The following is a 24,681-nucleotide window of genomic DNA, read 5'->3' as shown; positions in this document are numbered from 1 at the left end:
AAGAGGTCCCTTGCATTATAGAACGCGATGTATTATGTGCAATAACATGTCCTTACACTATACTGACTCGTTTTCTTTTTTCTTTTCTTGTTTTATCTTTTTTTTTTTTCTTCTTTTAAAACTCATTTTCAAAATAAAAGGTTGACTTGTGCTAAAGGGGAACTAGCGGAGCATTCATATTTCACACAGTCTAAAGCCAATAAATTAGACTCTGACTCACTACTAATCACCTGGTTAACCAAAAAAGACTCGTTCTAAATAGAGAAAAGTTTGATCAATACAACACTTCATCTGAGCCATCTCTTAGTTTACCGATCACAAGTAATCCCACATCCTCTAATGAACCAGAAATGCATTTGGAGATCATTGCTCGTCTGGAGCGATGAGTTGCTGAACTAAGTCACATGATATTTCAAAATCGGTCATTTTCTCAAACTCCGCCACATATGACTCCATCTCATGGGGTTCGTCAGACTTTACCTATGCCAGATTCCCAAACTTGGATGAGCTTAACCAAGCAAACTATTTTACCACTTCTCAATCAGCTTATTCCGAACCAGGCACCCACCTCATAATGCGGGTATTTTAAATTTCAGTCCAGGCACCCACCTCATAATGCGGGTATTTTAAATTTCAGTTCGGTCACCCACCTCATAATGTGGGTATTTTAAATTTCAGTCCAGGCACCCACCTCATAATGCGGTTATTTTAAAATTCAGTCCAGGCACCCACCTCATAATGCGGGTATTTTAAATTTCAGTCCAGGCACCCACCTCATAATGCGGGTATTTTAAATTTCAGTCCAGGCACCCACCTCATAATGCGGGTATTTTAAATTTCAGTGCCTTCGGGCACCCACCTCATAATGCGGGTATTTTAAATTTCAGTACAAGATATTTTTAATTTTCAGTTCAAGCACCCACCTCATAATGCGGGCATTTTAATTTCAGTCAGGCGCCCGCCTTCTAATGCGGGTATTCCATTTTAAAGCTCTAGCACACGAAGCAGAGTATGCATCAGGATCTAGGCACACAACCCGATCTATTCATCAGGGTCCCAACACACAATTTTGTAGTCCCTTTCAATCCATGGCTTTGAGTTCGGTCGCCCCTCTAGCAATGAATCATTTTCCTCCCCAACAAGTTTTCACGAACTACGTCTGACCTAATTCCTTTAGGATACGTAGGCAACCCAAGGCGGGTTCAACCTTCGATTTTAAAATTTTCAATATCTTCGGTTTGTCCAACCATTTTGGTCTCTATGAGATACATAAGGATTTTTATAAGATTTTGGTCTTCCCATTATTTAAATTCATATGTCCTAATATCTTGAAACTGGTTCACTCGGTCACATGCAGTCAAGCAACGAGTGTCGTGTTACGCCCAAGCCATGGTTCGGGACGTGGCATTCCCAACCTCAATTTCCTCTTTCGAGCTCTAATTAAAGTAAATGGGCCAGTCCTAGATTAGTGTCACACCCCGATCTTACTAAGGTGTGATGGGCACCCGACCCCATACTCGGAGCCGAGCGTTCCCGCTGAGTCTTATTACACACATAGTCTCCTTGAACTCTTAAATCAAATATAATGAAATACATAGTAAAGCTTTCAAAATCTTTCTTTTCATCGTACTCAATTCAAATAAATTCTATCGTCACATGAAACTTGTAACATGAAACAAAATAACACATCGGCTGGTGGAGCCGCTTACAAGACTGACATTCTATACCCACGACTCTGTCTGCAAAGTCTCTAACTTCGAACAAGACATCATAGCATAATACTCTGATCCGGCAACTCTCCAGGGGCAATTGGAGCTTGCCAGTTTCTCTGGAACATCTTTTATAATGGCTTCTACTCATCTGGGTGTACCTGCGCGGCATGAAACGCAGCCCCCGAAGAAAGGGGGTCAGTACGAGCATTGTACTGAGTATATAAGGCATTTATAATAACATATAAAGAAGTATAAAAACCATAGGAATAAAGTATGACTGTATCTACTTGCCCCTTAAGGCGGAGTCATGCATGCTCATTCTTACTGTTTCACATATCACATATTCATAAATAACGGTCTGAATCGAATAACATCATTAGCCCGCGTCCGGGCCTCCCGCGTCCGGGCCTCCCGCGTCCGGGGTAATCATCCCATGCCGCCCACTAGTGGTGCTGCCCGTGCCATATAGACACGGTGTTATTATCCATAAGCCGCCCGCCTTAGCGGTGCTGCCCGGCGTATAGGCGCGGTGTAATCATCCATAAACCGTCCGCCTTAGCGGTGCTGCCCGGCCGTATAGGCGCGGTGTAATCATTACAACTTAAGCATGCATAAGAGCCCAATCAAAAGCTATAACTCCATCGGAGTGACGTAAGGTCGGTAACCTCCGATTATATTATGGAATAATCATCATGACTTTGTCTCACCTTGAAGGAGCAATTATTATAAGATGAGACTAGCAACGAATAACAGCGTTAAGAGAACATAGAACAAGAGCATAAATCTCATAAGGCGTCGCTTCATATACATATGCACATAGAACAAATTTTTAAGACTCGATGGGTACGTACATACCTCGACACTTGAAGGCTCAAAAACAAGTTTCGGGTCAATCCGACTTAGTATAAAAAAGTTATGAGCGTTTGAAGTACAGAACCTTCTACAAACGTTTCAAAAGCCATTTTTGGAAAATCAAAGCAATAGTCATATGAAGTACCTCTCAGAGTTTGCTATGGATCAAATCAACATAAAGCTTTTGGAACCACACACTTGTATCAAGACATAGCAAAATAGTTCTTCGGAAGTCAGGAACATTAGCCATCCTAGTGGCTCCAAGAATAGGAATTTCTTTAAAATCATACATATACTTTGTCGTGTTGGTTTCACAAAGACCATGCCAAAAGAAAGAAAGGGTAAGCCTTACATTTCTGTCCCACGTCCAATTAGCTACACTTATTTGTCCAAACTTGCTAATCTACATTCAAGAGAACTGACATAATCATTAGACTCATCGACATACACTTATCTTAGTCTTTCAAATGAATTCGTTTATAATCTGCCGAAATTTCGGCAGCATTTCCCCTGTAAATACACCATCCCCGAGAATCTAACTCGGCCAATTCAACAACAAGCCCGAGAATGCAACTCGGCCAATTTGTCAACAACAATCCGAGAATTCAACTCGGCCAAATTATCAACATCAATACCAACAACCTCAACAATCAATCCAAAACATATTCTATCATTAACAACTCTTGTCCTACAATTCAACGGCATTTCATTTATATCCAATTCAATCACATATAATCAAGCTAACACCAATAATCCCACATTCAAGTATTAGTCCGAGATCAGTCTAACATGATTCAAGAATACTTCAAACAATTCACATAATGTTCCAAACAACCCAATCAACATATTACTTCGCCCGAAACCTTCCAAATTCCACAAGAACACTAACAACACGTTTCCTTTCTTCCAAATTCATAAACTACACCAACAATCTATACTTTAGCAATATCATTCATTCTTATAATCATAATAAACCATACTAATATCACATTAAATTCTTCCATAATCCACAAACGATTACAACTTCATTTCAAACCATTAAATCCTTATTTTACATCATGGAATTCACAACCACAACAACCATATTACTAAATAAAATCAATTCAGTTGTTCTACACAATACAACTATATTCGGCCAACACCCCAACATACCAAATTCAAGATTTTCATCCATTTCTACACACTACAACATGTACAAATCACCCATAACACATGAAAGAAGGGGTTAAACCTTACCTTTATTCTTTGCCTCCTCTATCCGGCTAGGGTTGGATATTGCACAAATGAATGATTTTATTGCTCCAACAACCTCTCCATGTTAATTAGGGCCTTCAAATTAGTTGGAATACTAGAAGAGAATAATTTTTCTTGATCAATTTCCATGGCACCATTTTTGGAAGCCATGGCCGAACACTACTAGGCCCTCTCTCTTTCTTTTTCTTCTTCTCCAAACTTCTTGAATTTTCTAAGTAATAACAAATATGACTAATAAGTCTTATATATATACACATAATTCATCTATGTGGGCCAAGGCCCACCTCAAGTTGGACGGCCACCATGGTTCAATCAAGAAGTTTCTTGAATACTTTGTGAAATTTTCATTTTGCCCTTAGCCTTCCACAATATTACCATGAACCCTCTTGTGAATTTTCCTTTTTACCCTTAGCCTTTCTCAATATTTTCATACTAATAATATTCATAAATAATATTCATAAACAACTTGTACATTAAAATAATTTTGGAAAATGGTCTTGCCCTTAAATTTTCGCAATTATCTTGAATTATCTGAACGTGCAAAATACGGGCTATAACAGTTAGCTAATCCCTTAAGAAACATTAAAGAACAAGATTAATTAAATAACCAAAGACCCTTTTCATTAGAAATAAATATCGTTCAATACATAAGCATAACAAGTTTCAATCCAAAACTTGGAGAATGAATATTTTCACAAACAAGATTCAAGTAACGGAATGGAGTACATCACACTTAGATATTCAATACATAACTAGGAATTGAAAAAAGGGTTAAGAATTTGCTCACTAAAGTGCTTTAATCTTCTCTTCCAAAGTGTTGGTTGAAGAACCCTAGCTTCCAAAGCTTGGAAATATGGCCAAAGATGATGATTTTCCCCCAAGTCCTTTTTATGGATTCCCAATCTTCTCAAATATTGCTTTTACCAAAACAACCCTGATTTTCGTCATTTAAGTTCTGGCCGTTTTTGCATTTATAGCCACTTTTGACATTTTCATCAATTTGACTTCTTTTTGACTTATTTTCACTTGGTTTCTTTCCCGATCACTTCTAAATCACATAAACCTATAAAATGGAAGTAAACGACATTAAATGCACTACTTTCTCAATCAAACATAGCAAAAATCTAAGATTAAAGAAGAGATAAATTGGTATTTAAAATACCAACTTATCAACAAACTCCACCAATTTCCAACGATTTCTATTAATATTGCTTTCTCAGAAGATTAAAAGATAGACACATAAGAATTATTTGAGTTTTTTGGGGGTAGATGATGAGTTTTGCCGGTGAAAAACCGTTGGGGAGAAATATAGAAGCGTCGCAATAGGTACTCAATTGCAACAGCAACACAAGCATCGCAAACAAACCGTTGCCATAGGGCATCTGCTGCAACGGTTATTAAACTGTTGCAAATACCATTGCGATAGAACATATAATGCAACTGATGCATAACCGTTGCACAAAACCATCGTAATAGACAATCTATTGCAACGCTTTTATAATCATTACTAAAACACCGTTAAGATAGCCTCAATTTCTTGTAGTATATTAAAGTTTTCCATCTTTGTTTTTCTTTTCTGAATCATTTTTGTCATTCACTTGGGGATTTTTTTTCTTGATTTCAAACAAATCGGATCTGCAACAAGAATCCTACATGGTACGACAGTAAAAATTCCATTCTCGTTGAATTTTGTATAGAGATTTCAGTAATCTCAATGCCACTATTGCCCTTTTAGAAAGAAGGAAGAGATTTTTGGTCAGTAAACTGATATATAAACTATAAAAAAAAGGGCAGTTCAGTGCACTAAGCTCCCGCTATGTGCGGGTTCAGAGAAGGGCCGGCCTCAAGAGTTTATTGTAGGCAACCTTAGCCTGCATTTCTACAAGAGATTTGTGTAAACTGATATATAAAGTATAACTTTCTAAATTCAGGAAATTTGGTGTTGCACAAATTGCTATCTCACACCAGCATTGTCTCGAGGTAGAAAAATATAATTTCTTGGGAGTAAAAAAAAGTGTGTTTTTTTTTTTTTAGTTATTAATTAAAAAGTCAAATAGCTTAAAAGTTGAACTCAGACAAAATGATGTGAAACAAGAAACCAAAAATAGCAGCCGAAGGTTTTAAGGTATGGGAGGAACATGAGGGTTGTAATGATCAGCCCATGCCTATGTTGTTGTAACGGCCATCTGATACATTCTCAAATGACAAGACAGAAATGGTAACAGAATTTTACTTCCTAGTTTTGATGTTCAAATGAGCTGATTTTTGTATATCATGCAACTATACTTAATGATATGATTATAAATACAGCAAGAGGTTGAAATGGAAGATATATTTGCGGAGGCACTAATAGACATTGACAGTGATGATGCAAATAATCCATTTGCAGTTGTTGACTATGTGGGAGATACTTATTCTAACTACAGAATGGAGGTCAGTCCTAGATCTTAATAGCAATCATTTGTTGTCAAGGTTCTAGTTTCATTAGAAGGAGTTAAGCTATATATAGTTCAAATAATTTTTATACCTATCAATGCAATTTAACTGGCTATAAGATGTTGTTATACTCACGTTACCTTATTAGGCTTGTTGTGAATAATTATCAGTTGTTGTAGGTTAACTTAACCTGATAGTGTAAAAATTATATACACCGTTAGTAAATAAAACTTGTTCTGAAAATTGTTTGAAAGAAAGTTTTACAGCTTCGCTGAGGTAAACTTTAACAAGTAATGAGGCAAGTCAAACTTGTCTTGTCTGTTGTCTCTGTTGAATTGCTAGCTTCACTAGGATTGATCACTTATTGAGTTTTCAAAAGATTTGTTTTTTCTAATAACCGAGAAATAGTGGTGCAAGGTTAGAAGCTCGGTGCATAATGTGGCAGGCCTCAAGTAAAATTTCTAGGTTTTCAACATTATGTGAAAAAGAAGCTCCCTCGTATAACAAAACTATAATAAGTATTCTCCCTTCCTATCTCGATTATTCACTGGCCATTGATGGATAGTTTTAAGGCTAGATGTAACTAGTTGCTTAAATTATCAACCTTCTTAAGACTTTTAATATCAATTGCTTCCTTTCTCTTACTAACAAAACATATTCACATTAGATGCATTTTTAATAAGTAGCTTACAAATATTTTATCTGACTGCAGCTACCTAATGAGAACCTTGAGAGTAAAAACAGTGAGTCACATATACAGGGAAGTCAACAAAATGACACATAAGATGACAGAAATTGGAGCAAAGGCAGAAGAACAAGAGCTGGGAGAATCTATATTTTTGGAGACTTTCCCGATATCTGCGATTACGTTGTTAAACAAAGACATTTTAGAGATTGCATCGTTAAGACGCATCTCAAACTTGCAATTTGGAGACAATACCGTTTAGGTTTATCTCAATTTGTATTTGCATGTACTTTTATTTCCCTTCCATTCAGTTATGAAATCTTTCTTTTCAGCCAAAAAAAAAAAGTAATCAGTCAAGTTTGAGAGTGTCAAATATTCTGAAACATTTCAAAAAAAAATAAAAAATAAATATATATATATATATATATATATATATATATATAAATTAAGCCGAAGAGAACAATTAGTAAAGGTGAAACATGATGCTTTTATTTGTTTTTAGTTGTTAAGGGTTGAAATTTTATAGAAGTCCATATTAACATCATGTAAGCACTATTGCCTTACAATCTCTTTATTGGTACTAACCACCCGGCATAGCTGGGTTAGTTTTGCAAACCTCAAGGAAGAAATCAAGCACAACAAAAGTTCTTATTGTCAACTTGATTATTATCATTGTACAATTAATCCATGCATTAGTTGAGGTGGTATAAAATAATATAATGATTCCTGTATTAAATTTTAAATGATTACTTATATTGGGAAAGAAAATCGTAATCAAATAAAGTAATAAACAATGTATAATTTTATACCATGACTATTTTATATCCAATATGTACAACAAACCTATTTTTCTTTTATGCATATGAGTTTACGTTCTATACGTTGACGACTATGCAAAAAATGTTTACGCAATTAAGCCAATTACGGTGTTAGTGTACACAACTTTAATTCATTTCTTACATAGTAAAATTATGGATATAAAATACATAAGCTGACTTCATTTATCATTGAAAAGATGTCCAAATTTGACTATGTATTACTTTAAATTATTCAATTTTACCATATGTTACACTTTTGGTCCATTCATACCCTTGTTATTAACAACTCGTTTCTTATTTGCTATCATCATTGCTATTGATGGAGTTTTAGTATGAAATGGGTGGACTTCACATGTTCAATATTTTTTATTTTTTTTTGAGAAAAAAGACAAAATTTACCTCTCAATTTTTAGCTATAACTTAATATTAATTCTACCGTTGTGTAATCAGATTATGTAGAAGTCAACTACATATAATTATCTATAGTAATTACAAACTAAATTTTCTCAAAAAAAATCAAAAGAATAAAGTAAATAACCAATTATAACATGTTAATTAAGTTATAGGAGTATAACTAACTAAAATCCTATTAAATTAGAAAGACATAGAAAGTAATTTATCTCTCTATCATCTTTGGATTAATTTGAAAGTAACGTATACTACATACTCAATTGGCCACATCCAGGTGTGAAAGTCTTCTTCCACAACGGCCATATTTTATTTGAATATATATATATAGGGACATCACATCCCTGGTGTTTTACCAGACACATCCCATTATTTTCTCCACATTGGTTCTTTTCTATTCAAGAAAAAAAAAATGAATTTATCTAATGAGAACCATCCCACCATGATTAAAACAACAAATGTGCAAGGTAACTATTTGGACTAATAACGTTGCTCATTTTCTTTTAAAGAAAACTTTTCTTTCTTTATTTGCTTTTGGTTTTATCAAAGATTATTAATTCTTGTTTCAATCCTTTTTTTCTTGTGATTGTTATGAATGAAAGGTGGTCAGGCAGAAATGGTTAAGTTTGGAGGGGAGAGGAGACAAACAAGAAGAGCACTTAGCTTGATTAATCAGAATATAATAACAGCTCATCGACATCCTTGTGTTGTTAATAAGAGAGGATTAACAGAGTAATTCTTGACTCCATCTTTAATGTTTTCAATCCTTTTTTTTTTTTTGCTGAATTTTCATTTTTGTTATTCATCTGGGGTTTTTTTTCCTTGATATCAGAACAAATGGTATCTGCAACAAGAATCCTACATGGTAACACAGTAAAGTTTCATTTTTTTGAATTTTGTATAGAGATTTCAGTAATCACAATGCCACTATTGCCCTATTAGAAAAAAGAAGAAGAGATTTCTGGTCAGTAAACTGATATATAAAGTATAAAAAAAAAAAAACAGTCTGCACTAAGCTCCCGCTATACGCGGGATTCGGGGAAGGGCCGGACCATAAGGGTCTATTGTACCAGTTAGGGCTGTTCACAGTTTTGGTTAAAACCAAAACCAAACCGAAAATTTAACCAAACCGAATAAAATAATCGACATTTGGTTTAGTTTGGTTTGGTTTGGTTTTAAATTTGAAAAACCGATAATATTTGGTTTGGTTATGGTTATAGTAAAAAATAACCGAATAAATAACCGAACCAAACCGATAATTATATACATAAAATTTATAATTATTTATATGTATAATATTAGCTTTTCATAAATAATTAAAGATATTTTATATCTTTTAATTATTAATTTAATTTTGGTCTACTTATTTTTAAGGCCCATGTCTTAAAAGAATATGTCCAACAATCCAAGCCCAACTCTAATAAGTCGTAAGCATAAGGGTTGTTTGTATTTTGAAACCTCTGTTTGACTTGTTCTTTTGAATCTAAACTGCGTTGCAAGTTTGGTCCACCTGATTTACCAACAGCGTGTCTTTCCCTCAATATGCAGCAAAGTTCACCCTTGTGGGCCATGAGGAAAAAAAAGCTTCATAAGAAATTTGAAGAATGTAGAGAGAGAATATTTGAATTGTCACGGCTAGTCATAAACCGAAAAACCGAACCGAACCGACAATAACCAAACCGGTGGTTATTATTTTACTTGGTTTGGTTATGGTTTTAGACATTTAAAAACTGACTAAATTGGTTTGATTATGGTTTTAACCAATAACCGACCCAAACCGAACCATGAACACCCCTAGTACCAGTCATACCCTTCTTTTCTGCAAGAGATTTCTGTAAACTGACATATAAAGTACAACTTTCTATATTCAGGAAATTTGTTGCTGCACAAATTGGTAGCTCACACCGGCATGGTCTCGAGGTAAAAAATTTTAATCTCATTGAGTGAAAAAAGTTGTGTGTGTGTGTGTGTGTTTTTTTTTTTTTTGGGTTATTTATGAAAATGTCAAATAGCTTATGTCACGACCCAACTAGGGGCCGTGACGAGTACCCGATACTTGTACCGAGCACCCCGTATCTATCATTTTACCTCTATTCCTTAGTGGGCCGTATGAACTATACCATATATTTTTTTTTGTTACTGAGCATTAACATTAGTAGCTATTTATAAACATAAGCTAATAAACTTTGTTAGCACGTTATACAGCGACGAGGACAATCCAAAGTACAAAACATCTAACTGTACATATCTGTCTACGAGCCTCTAAACAAAGTGCATATATACATAGGAAGGGCCGGGTTCTGCCGTGCCCGATTATATACACAAAAGTAGTACCAATAGGCTGAAGCTCCGGATCAACTGGAGCACTCTCAAGGAACAGCTAGTGAAGCTCCTAGGGATTAAACTCGTCTGTCTGTTGACCTGCGCGGCATGAAACGCAGCGTCCGCAAGAAGGGACGTCAGTACGAATAATGTACCGAGTATGTAAGGCATAGAAACAGCATACTAAGCAACATTAAATATAAATAACAACATCATGGGCTCATAGAACGTGTGAGGAGGTAAGAAAGTAACCTGTACATAGGAATGCCTTTTTGGCCAGATACCATGCATGCTTGACTTTTCCCCCTCTAAATTTTCTTTTGTTTTAAAAAAAAACATTTCTTTTTCATAGACATAGAAAATAGAACTCATATCCTGTCATGTCATATCATGTCATATCATATCGTGTCATATCGTGTCATATCATGTCATATCATATCATATCATATCATATCATATCATAGCGCCGAACAACGCCGGCTCGCCCACATAGCGCCGAAATACGTCGGCTCGCCCGTATATCCTGCGTCCGGGATGATATAACGCCAGCTGACCAGGTGGCAACGCGTCTATAGCGCAACATATATCCCTTCCCCTCATATCTCTCTCCCTCCCCCCATGTACATATACATATATCATATAAACATGCCGGAGAGCCCAAGGAAAAATCATGTTCATCATAATCATCACAAAAATATTCTCATTAGAATAGTTACAATACTTATCGTTCGATAAACGAAACAATTAAGAAAATCCGGGAATAATGGGCCCACCTCGGGTCAAATGAGGTGGCGTACACGATTTACATACGTTACATTTCATGACGTCACTTGTGAGAGTTTTAAGGTAGTCGGGTCCTATTTGTGCAAGTTCTAGATGTTTAGGCAATTTTTCAACATTTCATACAATATTTAATTCAATTCTACTGAATGAAAAAGGGTCAACTTTAAACTCGGATTTCTAGGAATATGATTGTCCCCGAGGCTCGTATCCACCCTATTATGCCTAAGACATGCCAAAGAAGGAAGGGTGAAGCCTTACATACCTTTTCCGCTTCATACACGTCTCCAAAATCAAGTTTCAAATTCGCCAAAATCTACAATTTGGTCACAATTACCAAATGTTAATTGTAAGGCTTTAAGATTTCAATCTTAACCAATACTTGTCTACAAAAATTTGGGCAGCATCTCCCCTATAAATACACCATCCCCAAAATTCAACTTAGCCAATTTTTAATCAATATCAATCCGGGAATTCAACCCGGCCAAACTATCAACACAATGACAACAACCATGACTACAAAACACAATATAACACAACTAGTCTTCTTTCCAACATAATGCAATAACTTTCATTCCAACTTCACATTTCCAAACCAATCTCAATGTTTTTACATTCATTACTAATCAAGATCATTACAATATAATTCGGAAGCATTTCATATCATTTCTACCAAATATTCACAAGATATACAAAATATACAAACTTTCCACCAAAACCATAATCCATCCAAAACTTCTAATCTTCAATCTACATATTCATAACATATTTTCATCTTCCAATTTCATCAACCATAATCATAATTCACATCTTAACAACTTCATTTCCATAATATCACAAAATCATTCCAAAGTGACATAATCTTCTACATTCCATATTTTCAACTTCCACCAAATTTATTCAACTTTTATTTCCAATATAAATTTCACCATAACCACAACTAGAATACAACATAAAATTCAACTCATATTATTTATACAACAATATACATATATGTCCACTTACATATATGCACACCCACTTTGTAAACTTCCATAATTCCATAAATTCTACTCATTTCTACATACTACAACATAAACCAACCTTCATAACATAATAAAAAGGGATTAATTCTTACCTTTTTCTACAATCTTCTTCACTTGACCAAGTTGTCCACTTGAAGAAACAAATGCTCTTTCTTCCAAAATAATTACACCAAGTTGTAAAGAACCCTTGAATTAGTAGAAATACCACAAGAAAATAATTTTTGGGATAAGATTTCAAAGGGTCAATTTTTTTTCTCCATGGCCATATGGCCTTTAGTTCTTTTGCTCTTGTTTCTTTGTTTTGTTCTTGTTTTCCAACTTGTGTTATTTTCTTGAATCTTCTAGGCTTTATATGCTAATTATCACATGGGAATTAATTAAAATTCCATGGGCTTAGGCCATTGTTGGCCGGCCACCCCATCTCCTTTGGGCCTTAATTCGTTTTTATTTTTTTGGGCCAACTCGGTTGATCCCGAGTTGGGCCTAGCCCACTGACCTTTCGACCTTAAAACGTCCATATCTCCTTGTACCCACGACCTATGGTTGGAAAGCTAATTCAATTATCTACAACTTCTATTTCTTGGTATTTTTCCAAATTCCAAACTTATAATACCCTTTTTGCCCCTAAAAGTCAGATCACCCGAAAACGTTTTCTTAAAAATATTCGTTTGGAAGACTTCCACTTTGATTTGGCCCAAGGGTCCTTCTTGAGTTGTGTTTAACTTCACATATGTGATTCATATGACTTTTCAGATGCCCCAAAAAAATTCTCGATGTGTGGGCCCCACTTCAGCAAATAATCTGACGTTAAAAAATACGGGATATAACAGCTTAAAAGTTGAACTCAGACAAAATGATGTTAAACAGGAAAACAAGAAACCAAAAATAGCAGCGGAAGGTTTTAAGTTATGGGAGGAACATGAGGGTTGTAAAGATCAGCCCATGCCTATGTGTTTGGAGCCATCAGAAACACTCTCAGGTGACCAGACAGAAATGGTAACAGAATTTTCCTTTCTAGTGTTGATGTTCTAATGAGCTAATTTTTTCCATATCATGCAACTATACTTAATGATATGATTATAAATACAGCAGGAAGTTGAAATGGAAGATATATTTGAGGAGGCACTAATAGACATTGACAGCGATGATGCAAACAATCCATTTGCAGTTGTTGACTATGTGGGAGATATTTATGCTAACTACAGGAAAATGGAGGTCAGTCCTAGATCTTAATAGCAATCATTTTGTTGTCAAGGTTCTAGTTTCATTAGAAGGATTTAAGCTATATATATTTCAAATAATTTTTATACCTATCAATGCAATTTAACTGGCTATAAGATGTTATTATACTCACGTCACCTTATTAGGCTTGTTATGAATAATTATCAGTTATAATGTAAAAATTATATACACTGTTGGTACATAAAACTTCTTCTGAAAATTGTTTGAAGGAAACCTTTACAGCTTCGCTGAGGTATACTTTAGCAAGTAATGAGGCAGGTCAAACTTATCTTGTCTGTTGTCTCTTTTCAATCGCTAGCTTCACTAGGGTTGATCATTAACTGAGTTTTCAAATGAAAAATTATTCTTTTTTTCTATAACCGAGAAACTTCGAGGGATAGTGGTGCAAGGTTGGAAGCTCGGTGGATAGTGGGGCCTCCCTCAAGTAAACTTTCTAGGTTTTCAACGTTATGTGAAAAAGCGGCTCCTTATAACAAAACTATAATAAATATTCTTCCTTCCTATCACAATTATTCACTAGCCATTGGCGGATAGTTTAAGGCTAAATGTAACTTGTCGCTTAAATGATAACCTTTTCTTTATGTAGGACTTTTAATATCAATTGCTTCCTTTCCCTAACTGACATAACATATTCACATTAGATGCATTTTAATAAGTACCTTACAAATATTTTACCTTTTTCATATTTGAAGTAGCATGTTTAAAGTTGAAAACCAATTCTATGCATTCCATAGGCAACTCTAACTGATATTGGCCATTTGTATTTCAAGGTTTATAGCTGTGTTTCACCAAGCTATATGGAACAGCAGCTTGACATCACTGGGAGAATGAGAGCTATACTAGTAGATTGGCTCATTGAGGTATACTGAATATTTCTTCACAATTGGAAATTATCAGGCAGTGCAATATTAAGTTTATTGCATTGTGATTTTAATAGGTACCTCACAAGTTTGAGCTCAAGGAAGAGACGTTATTCTTGACCGTTAATTTGATAGACAGATTCTTGGAGAAGCAAACAGTTGAAGAAAAGAAACTGCAACTTGTTGGTCTTGTTGCCATGCTGTTAGCAAGCAAATATGAGGAGATCTCTGTCCCTGTGGTGGATGATTTGTTGATTATTTCGGCTAACACCTACACGAGGAAAGACGTTCTTGAAATGGTAAATACTGATCTCATGATATCAACAAGTACTGCATTTCCTCTACTTTATTAAGCATATAAATAAATTCCTTAATCTTACGTCAGGAATCACTGATGCTCAACAAACTGAAGTTTAATATTTCAGTTCCAACTCCATATGTTTTTATGAGAAGATTTCTCAAGGCTGCTCAAGCTGATAAGAAGGTTAGTGCATGGGCACTAGCTTCGCTGGTAAAAAACTTGATCTCATTCTAGCGACCGTAGTATCCTAATTTATAGGTTTTTTTTTTTTTTTTTTTTGGCCTGTTGGCCAAAATTAATTAGGGGCGCTAGCCAATATATACAAAACATATACATTGATTATATATATTATATGTATACATTGATTATGTATATTATATGTATATTTATATAATAGTTTTATTATATGTATATTTACACTTAATAGATAAAACCTATAGATTTGCTAGCCGTTATTCTTTTGAGCAGTCCAAAAATGTTATTATCCCTAACTTTTTGTACTCTTGGTTGCTAACAGCTTGAGGTATTGTCGTTCTTGTTAATCGAGCTTTGTCTCGTGGAATATGAAATGCTTAAGCATCCACCATCCTTTATGGCTGCTGCGGCGATCTATACAGCTCAGTGCACGCTTTACGGTGTCAAGCAATGGAGTAAAACCTGTGAATGGCATACAAGTTATTCGGAAGATCCACTTCTGTGTGTAACACCAGACTTCATGATTCTCACTTCTTCACCTCTCAAGATTCTCTAATTTTGCACTTTTTTTTTCTTACTTCAGGGAATGTTCGAGATCGATCGTGAGCTACCACCAGAAGGCAGCTACAGGGAAACTAACAGGGGTGCATACAAAGTATAGCTCATCAAAATTTGGCTATGCAGCAAAAATTGAGCCTGCACATTTTTTGGTGCAGACTCAATAATAGAAGGGGAGGCATGTACAATAATCAACTTTACTATGATACCTTGTGCAAGTTCTAGATAATGACATGAAAGAAGTTACTAGCAATGCTTTGGAAAACAAAATAGTATTACAGATACAAAAATAACTCAGCAACTGCTGTTGCACTGGTGGTGAATTTGGTAATATTTTTTATTTTTATTTTTTTCTTGGAAAGCTCATGGTTATTAATCTGCAACAACCTGAAGAGCTGGTCCTTGTTGAATTTGGAACATACCTGATTATATTTATCAGGTAATACAACTTACAGAAAATCTTCAATCTTTTTCTCTGAAGTATATCATTTGAAATTTAGTTTTTCTTTTACTTTGAGTAAAGTGTTATTCTTCTTAATGCTAATAAGAAAAATCATTTCACTTGATTGTGCTCATTCAGTCAGAAAAGGCTAATTAAAGGGGTTTAGCTTTCTGTGTAGTTCTCTCCCCCAGCACACCCAATCCAAACTCATCAACCAGCATGATCATTATGAAAATGAGCCATTGTGGCAAAGAATTCCTTCCCATGATCCAAAAAAACTGAAGCACATCTACGTTCCCTTTTGAACGTCCCTGAAAATTACGCCCTTTTTTCCGTCCAAGGTGGTGTTGGAAATTTTACGGAAAATACTTGATCACGAACATTGTTGCGAATTTTTCAAAGCTTGAGGCATGTCAATCAAGACACTGTCCTTAAGGATATTTCACCCGGTATGGGTGTATCCCCAGGATTCAACGAGCTTTTCTAGTACAAAAATAGGGGCCAGAATCTAACAAAGATTAAAGAAGAAAACCTGACACACTATAATATGGTAGGAATATTTTGTCTTTAGATATCTTTGTCACACAAAAAGAAGACAAAGAAATATATACTAGGTGGTTATACGAACATGATATGAAAATGGTTGAAGATATTATCTCATTTGTTACTGCTACTTCAAAATGAAGTCAAGGACATTATATATATATATATATATATATATATATATATATATATATATATATATATATATATATAGGTAATCAATTGTACAGAGGGTAATGTTATGTATAAGATTTTAATGGCTATTCAATTGAGTGTTAAAAGTCATTAATCCAAATAGTCAAATGGACAAGTAAAAGACTATTATAACTTTAGAATTGAATTAGGAATCATGGCCAATTGATGGCTATTTATGGAGTGGGATTAATTGTCCTACAATTGTAATTTCAGATATAATATTTCTTTTTGAGATAAACAACATTTCTACAACAGGTGGCACCACCACACAGTTTGCCGCTAATATTTGCACCTGAACTCCGTTGATTACATTATCACAGGTCCATGGGGGACAAGGCATATAAAGAAGCAGCCAAATACTGCAAACCCCATGTTGTATGGAGTGCAAAATCCGGGAAAAAAAAAAAAATACCAAGTTCTGAATTTTATTCATTGGCACAAATCCCATATGCAAAATATTTGCATATATGCGCAAATGAAATGATTCATGGGGTTGAATTCAAAGATTATCCAACAGCCAAGGATGAAAAAACCATTCTTTGTCGCTGACCAGTCATCGAATTTTTTGTTCAAAGCCAGTGGATGTATCCATTAATTATATGCTGGTGCATAGAGTAGAAGAATGTTGGTCTACATGGGGTTACCATTGTGATTATTAGGAAAGATTTAATTGGCAATAATTGTCACGACCCAAACTGGAGGGTCATGACGGGCATTTGACCGTACTAGTCAAGTACCATCCGACATGCATCTGTGACATCAACATGAACATAGGTGGGCCGATAGGGCCATCATATGATTCTCGATAAACTCATAAGGAAACATGTCTGCATCAAATAATCTGAAAGACTCATCTATATGAATATGCTGGACATACTGCATGAGCTGGTAAGACGATCATAACCACCTGTGTGACAACATATGAAACATCAAGCTCGGACATCATCTGACTATACATAACTGTCTACAAGCCTCTACTGGAGAAACAACATAATGTGGCAGGGACAGGGCCCCGCCATACCCATACATATGTGTGTACATATATGTATATATATATAAGACCATGCTGACTCCTGGCATCTCCGGAACAAATGGAGTGCATCAACCTCATCCGCTGAGCTGACATCCTAATAGATGGATGACCAAGCAATAGGGGATTCAGTACGAATAATGTATCGAGTATGTAAGGCATGAAAACAACATATACATAGGAATCATGAAATGAATTTGAGACATGAGAGTCAGTCTGTATATCCGAATATATCTGCATAGCTCTGTACATCTGAAGTGCCTCTGAGGGCGTATGATATGCATGCTTTCTTTCAAAAATCATATACATATATCATAATACCGTACCCGGCCATATAATATAGGCTCGGTGTTATCCATACCCGGCCATGACAGGCTCGATGTTATCCGTACCTAACTGTCGTGGTGTACACAATAGGTGCCGTACCCGGCCGACTATAGTGCGGCTCGGTGTGCATGATAAAATCAGTATATACATATACAATGCATGACTTACTCATAAAGGTGACATCTGAGCCTTTCGGAGTGACATAAAGTCGGTAACCTCCGAATATCGTTATGGAGCTAGCATCATCAATATACCTTACCTTTACTGGATTAATGATCACAAGATCAATTCAAGAATCATAAAAATGAAGTAATAACATTATCAGGAATCTAAAGAAACATAAGCTTTCTAGCATTCTAAGAATGAAATCATTATGGATAATGTTCGTCCGTTCATTTTGTTCTTCTTATATGATTCATGCCAAAAAGAAGGAAAGGGATACCCTTAGCATACCTGGATAATCTCCTTCTCAATCCACAACAAAGCTTAACATAATCCTCTTGTGTCTACAACAAGTGAAATGATATGGTCGTCAACAAACAGTGTTGCAACTATCATACTTTGCTAATCTTACAACCTACGAAAAATCGGCCAGTACCTCCCCTGTTTATACTACATCCCAAAGACCACTAAGGGTCATCAAACAGCCCAACAACAAAAACAACAACAGCAACAACAAAAATAACGATTCAATATAAGCTTCTCCGATTACCTTAACAACCATATTGAGCGACAAGCTCGTTTTATAAATAACGAAACATAATTTGAATCCAATTCTAGTTCCATAAATTAGTATACAACCTTCATAACATTATACTATGCTTACCATATCTGTTTCAGCCCTAAAATAGTTCTTATATTTTAACTCTTCAACCTTCACTTCTGAGTCCTAGCTTTATATGTTTTCCTTCTCTGTTTCCTTCAATTAATACATAAATAACATTAAAAACAATAGCCATAATATAGTCAGGTTATATTCCATAATTTCCAACAATTAGAAGGCATATTTGCACCTTCTAAACAACCCACAAACTCAACTATTTCCAAATAACAACTTCATTCGCAAGTTCATGTTTATTTCATCGATTCACCTTAACCAACATCAAAATAATTGTAAGCACACCTAAGAACATAATATAATTACCTTATACAGTATCCTTAAGTCGATTTCCAAGTTTCTCCTAGCTTGTATTCATCTTTAATAACAACACAATACGATATAAGTGATTTCCTCTCACTTAAGCTAATTCCCAAGGTAAAACTAGTATTAAATTTTCATATTTGGTTATTGAATGACTAAGAACTGTCGGGGAGGATTTTGAGAGGTCTTAGGATGAAGTTGGAGTGAAAAATGAGTTTTAATGAAGCTGTAAATGAATTTAATATAATCAAAGGTCGGCCACTGCCTCAACATTAACGGCTGAGTTGACGGACCATCGACTTTCCACTGTCAAGTTACAGTAGCCTCTGATTCTCAGGGTTGTTTGACGATGCAGGACTGACGGACCGTCGACTATGTTGACGGCTCGTCAATCTGCCCGTCGAATTGCACAGTCCACAGCCTTCTTCCGTCGTCGATTCGTTTAGCCTTTGATCCTTTCAATACTTGTAATACTTGAGCTTAGGCATTTATATACAAGGGTTAAACACGTCTAATGCCTCATAATCTCGAAGACGAACCTTAACGCTCAAAATCAAGCGGCTAGTGTGCTTTACAATTCGATATGTCTCAATAAAGGATGTAGCACACTTATTCTTGATTCATATTAACTTCGGATTCTTACATTCTCTAAAAGGCATACAGATGACTGTGTCATACTTTAGGATGTATCCATAAGCTGCTTATGTAATTTTGAAGACCATTCCAAATCCAAACCCATGTTGAGTGAATTATAATAGAAATCTCGAGGCGAAACCTTATCATGGTTGCTTAACTCTAGAAATCCTTAGAATTCATCTTGTTCACACAAACTTGCTCCAGTCATAAGATATCAAAATTTTTCTAAGGTGTAACATCCTTCCCTACTTAGAAACATTCGTCCTCGAATGTTCAGGGTATACTAGCATCATCTCGGGCACTTGCAATCATTTCTACTAAGCATAGCTTTAGTAAATATCTCTCAGTTATTCGAGCTGACCTGTAGTCTAACCTTCAGGTTTTAAATTCATTTTGAAGCTGAGTATTCATATCATAGGTGTCTGAACTTCCCTTATGTTATAGCCTCCCTGTAGTTAGTCTTACTCCTTTCATGGTTTTCTTGCCTCTTATTCTGATAATTCTTCCTTCCTCTGGTACTATGACTCATATGGTTACGTTGATTATCTCTGTCATTCCTTCAGTTAACTTATTCCCTTGTTTCTTTATTCTTCTATCATTATGCGGGATCCTTTGTACCTTACGTCTTGGCGGACTTAATTCTTTTACGAAGACATAATCTATGGATCTCATTACCATTTTGCTTAGGAGGTCATCAATCAGTACGACATAAGTATATTAGTTATGGCAAACTTATAACGAATCAATTCGAGCTAGGACTTATCTATCATGCTTTATCTTTCTTCGCTTAACTTAATACTAAAAGTGCGGGCGAGGGGGGGGGGGGGGATTGTAACTTTTTTCACTCAGACAGTCGACTTCCTGAGAACACTAGTCGACTATAAAGTAATGTAATAATAAAAGTGCAGAATATAAATGACACCAGATATTTTATACTAGTTTAGATTCAATGTGAATCCTAGTCTAGTCCCCTTGGGTTGCAAGGGTGTTCTCTGCAACTCTTTGTAAATGGTTTGGTACAATGGTTTGTTTGAATGGAGCTCCTATGTCTACACTCAAACGCTCATAATCTTTTTGATACAATGCCTCACAAACTATACTGTATCTCTCCTTTCTTTTTGGTTTACACTATACCACTCAAGAATACAATGTTTGTGAAAAGTAAAGCAGTGAGCTTAAGAGTATGAGACGAATGTATGTCTTTTCTTCGTCTTTAGAGTCTTGATTATATAGTCTTCAAATCAACTAGCCATTAGACTCTTTTTCAGCAGAGATGTCAACACAAGAGATTTGATCCTTGTAAATTAGGAACATGGATCCTAATTTCCAAGAATAAAGCAAGAGCTTATTAATTTTGTAATGCTTCTTTCCTTCAGTGGCATCACCTTATTTAATAGATACTTGTTTCCTTGTGCGTGCTTGATGGCTATTCAATGTTGTACAGCTGCTTTCCTTATGTGCCATTTGCCTTGTTTGAATGACACTTGTTTTCTTATATATGCAGATTTGATTTAATGCTGGAATCTCCATGATTGTGCTGATTGATTCTTAAGTAAAATCTGATCCTTGTTCCAAAAATAAGCATAAGCTTATTTTCTTCGTGCCTTGAGATACTTTCCTTTTGCAGCCGACTTGGGCTTGTACTCCTTTGCAGCCGACTGAACTCTTCTCGCCTATTAGGCTATTATGTCCAATGGATTTGGTTGAACCTTTGAATATAGTACCTACGCAATAATTTATCATCACTAAAATCATAACACTAACAATCTCCCCTTTTTTGATGATGACAAAAAAATACTCAAAGTAAGTGTAGTCAACTTCCCTGTTTAATAGTTAACTAAAGTCCTTGAATAACGCTTCCCTTGGATAGTTGAGTAGTTGAGTTCTCCCCCTGAATAGTTGATTGTCATCCAGACTTTGTAGTGCTCTTTGAGTGCTCTTTTTCTCCCCTTTAGGCATCAATCAAAAAGAAAAACACACAGCAAAACCGAAAGAATAATACACAGAACAGAGTAATAACAAGGTTAGATCAGATGGCCGGATTGACCAGCACTAAAGGAGTCAAAAAGGCTTAACAAACAACCACAAAACCTAGTCTAGTTCTAGCAAGTACCAAAACAAAAATAACACAGTCAAGATGGACTTATGTCCAAAACCAAAAGATTGTCTAAAACGAGCACGCCATAACACAACTAATCCTGCTCTCATTCAGAGTGTTGCTCCTGCTGTTCCTCCTACTGCTACAGAGCAAAGGGCCTAAGGAAGTAAGCTAAGGTGTTAACTGTCACGACCCCAACCTAGGGCCGTGACGAGTGACCGAGCTTAACCTGCCCGATAACCCAACTTATGTTACCTGTACTCAAACATGGCATTCAATAGGATTTATTTAACTAAGTCTGAACGTTGTAAATAGAATACCAAAGTCGACCTGTAACTCAAAACATCCCAAGACATATATATATATATATATAACATATGACCAGGCAAGCCAACGAGGCTACCAATACTTCTGTACAACAAAACAATGGCCGACAAGGCCAAACAGTAACCATGACACCCACGCTGTTCGCAGACTACTAGAAGAGTATGACCGTGCATAGGTGACGGGACAGGGCCCGGTCGTGCCCGCAATATATACACAAAATTATACCAAAACAGGAACAGTCTCCGAAGCAAGTGGAGTTGTCTGACTCTCAGTGCTGACTCCTCCTAGGTGGAAATCTAAGAAATAAACTTGCATAACACATTCAACCATGGAATCAAAGTTTGTTGCTTTAGTAGAAGCAAGAAAATAAGCTGTGTGGCTAAGGGATTTTCTTTTAGAAATTTCATTGATCTCAAAAAGAGTGAGTTCGATTTCAATTTATTGCGGTAGTCAAGCTACTCTAGCTCGAGCATATAGCAATATATATAATGGAAAGTCAAGACACATAAGTCTTCGACATGATTATGTGAGAAAATTAATTAAAGATGGAATTATCTCTCTTACATTTGTGAAGTCAAAAAGTAATTTGGCTGATCCATTTACTAAACCTCTTACAAGGGAGTTGGTGAAAACAACATCGAGTTCAATTGGATTAAAACTCCTGAATTAGATCCACCAATAATGGCAACCCTACCCAACACTATTAAACCAATAGTTATGGGTTCAAAGGGTAACAATAAGTTATGGATACATGAATGTTTCAGTACCAAATTAAGAGATAAACTAGTACTTGTTGTCACAGAATAGAGGGTTGAGTTCTTATATGTCACGACCCAACCTACCAAGACCGACACCCACACTAACTCCTAGTGGGCGAACCAATGCATAAGCCATCTACTCATTCAAGTCTATTTTTATATTAACCAGTTTAATACAGTTTATTACCCATTCAAGCACAAGATAAATCAAAATCTAGTCATGCCATAAAATAATGAAGTAAATGCGGAAGTCCTAACTATTACAACCCCAAAATTCGAAAGTCACCGTACAAGGACTCTAATCCAAAATATGTATAAGGAATGTAAGCTGTCTAAATAAATAACCAACAATGTCTGGAATAGAAATAGACATCATAAATGAAGATCTTTGGGCGGCCTGGCATGGATAGAAGCTCACCGTAAATCTGTCAGCAGCTAGCCTCGCGCTAGATATGAGGTCGGGTAGCAGTCTCTGGATCACAATCAACACTCAAAAGAATGCAGCAAGGTAGTATCAGTACAAAAACTATGTACCGGTAGATATCATAGGCCGACTAAGATTAGTATCATGAATACATCATAAAATCAATAAAATAGACAAGCCAACCAAAAACACAAAATCAGTTAACTCATTCAACAAGACAACCAAGGATGTTAACAATCAAGGCACCCAATGATATCAAGAGTCAAATCAACAGAAACAATAACGGAAATAAGTCTACCAACAATAACAATATACACGCTATACACATATGCTAACTGATGTTATTGCTCAGTAGTCAGGACCTGCAGGGGACCCATGGTGTCCATGTACAACTCATTCCGAATACTCATCGGACCTAAGCCATAAATCCTCTGCTCCGAAAAAAACCTCGGACGTTGGTCCACATCCTGTACCACTTATTTTCAGAACGAACCTCGGACCACGAACTCATAATCTAGGTCACATCCTCACCCCCAGTCAAATTTGCCTTTTCATATATATATATATATATATATATATATATATATATATATATGCACATTAGTATTTCTTGTCCTCTTGTTTTTAATAATCGAATCATAATTTTGTATCCCAAATTCACCGAGAAGATCATATTAACTTCTCACCACAACAGCATTAAACTGTAGGTTCTAACACAATGAATAGTGGCACGAAGCGCACACAGTCACTCAATCAATTGCATATAAGGGTTCAACCACACACACATCATGTTTGAAGACTAGACTTGCTTTCTCCTATCGATTTCACAACACATACAATCAACTAATCAAAGTCTAACTCAAGTAGACCGTAACCTACCTCGAATGCGGAGCTGGAACACTGCAGATTACTCCGCTACAGCTTTTCCCTTCCGTAATGCCTCAAAACGCTTAAAGTCTAGAAATTGGAACGCTCAATAAGTCATAATTACTCTAATCACAAAATCAATTCAAGAACACCCGTCCCTCTTGCCCCATTCCAAAGGGTGAATGATTTCTTGGTAAAAATCAACCTAACATCTACCTTAGCAATCACCAATTATAAATTTATAAGGCTATTTAATCAAAACATACATTACAAGCAGTTTCCTTGGCCAAAGCAATCATTTTTGTGAAACCCTATGTCTCAATTCACTTAGTTCATGACTCTAATGGTTCAATTCTTGATAAAAAGGAGATAACCCAAGCCATTACATGATAAACACATGATAACAACCATAAACCATCAACTATAGAAGGTCTATTAGGTTCGA

The 24,681-nt window shown here is 35.8% G+C and overlaps 1 protein-coding gene across 1 annotated transcript; it reads left to right on the top strand.

The window, feature by feature from the left end:
• Positions 1-8,635: 8,635 nt before the first annotated feature.
• Positions 8,636-16,094, top strand: LOC132622480 (G2/mitotic-specific cyclin-2-like). The gene is made up of 10 exons (XM_060337096.1): positions 8,636-8,897; positions 8,998-9,030; positions 10,037-10,085; positions 13,160-13,288; positions 13,382-13,507; positions 14,305-14,394; positions 14,472-14,693; positions 14,780-14,878; positions 15,213-15,391; positions 15,474-16,094. The coding sequence occupies exons 1-10, from the start codon at positions 8,761-8,763 to the stop codon at positions 15,613-15,615; spliced, it is 1,206 nt and encodes a 401-aa protein (XP_060193079.1). The 5' UTR covers positions 8,636-8,760; the 3' UTR covers positions 15,616-16,094.
• Positions 16,095-24,681: the final 8,587 nt, after the last annotated feature.

This window comes from Lycium barbarum, chromosome 12, assembly GCF_019175385.1.
Source record: "Lycium barbarum isolate Lr01 chromosome 12, ASM1917538v2, whole genome shotgun sequence".
NCBI lineage: Eukaryota > Viridiplantae > Streptophyta > Magnoliopsida > Solanales > Solanaceae > Lycium > Lycium barbarum.
The sequence above is the reverse complement of the archived record's forward strand: the minus strand, read 5'-3'. Positions and strand labels throughout refer to the sequence as shown.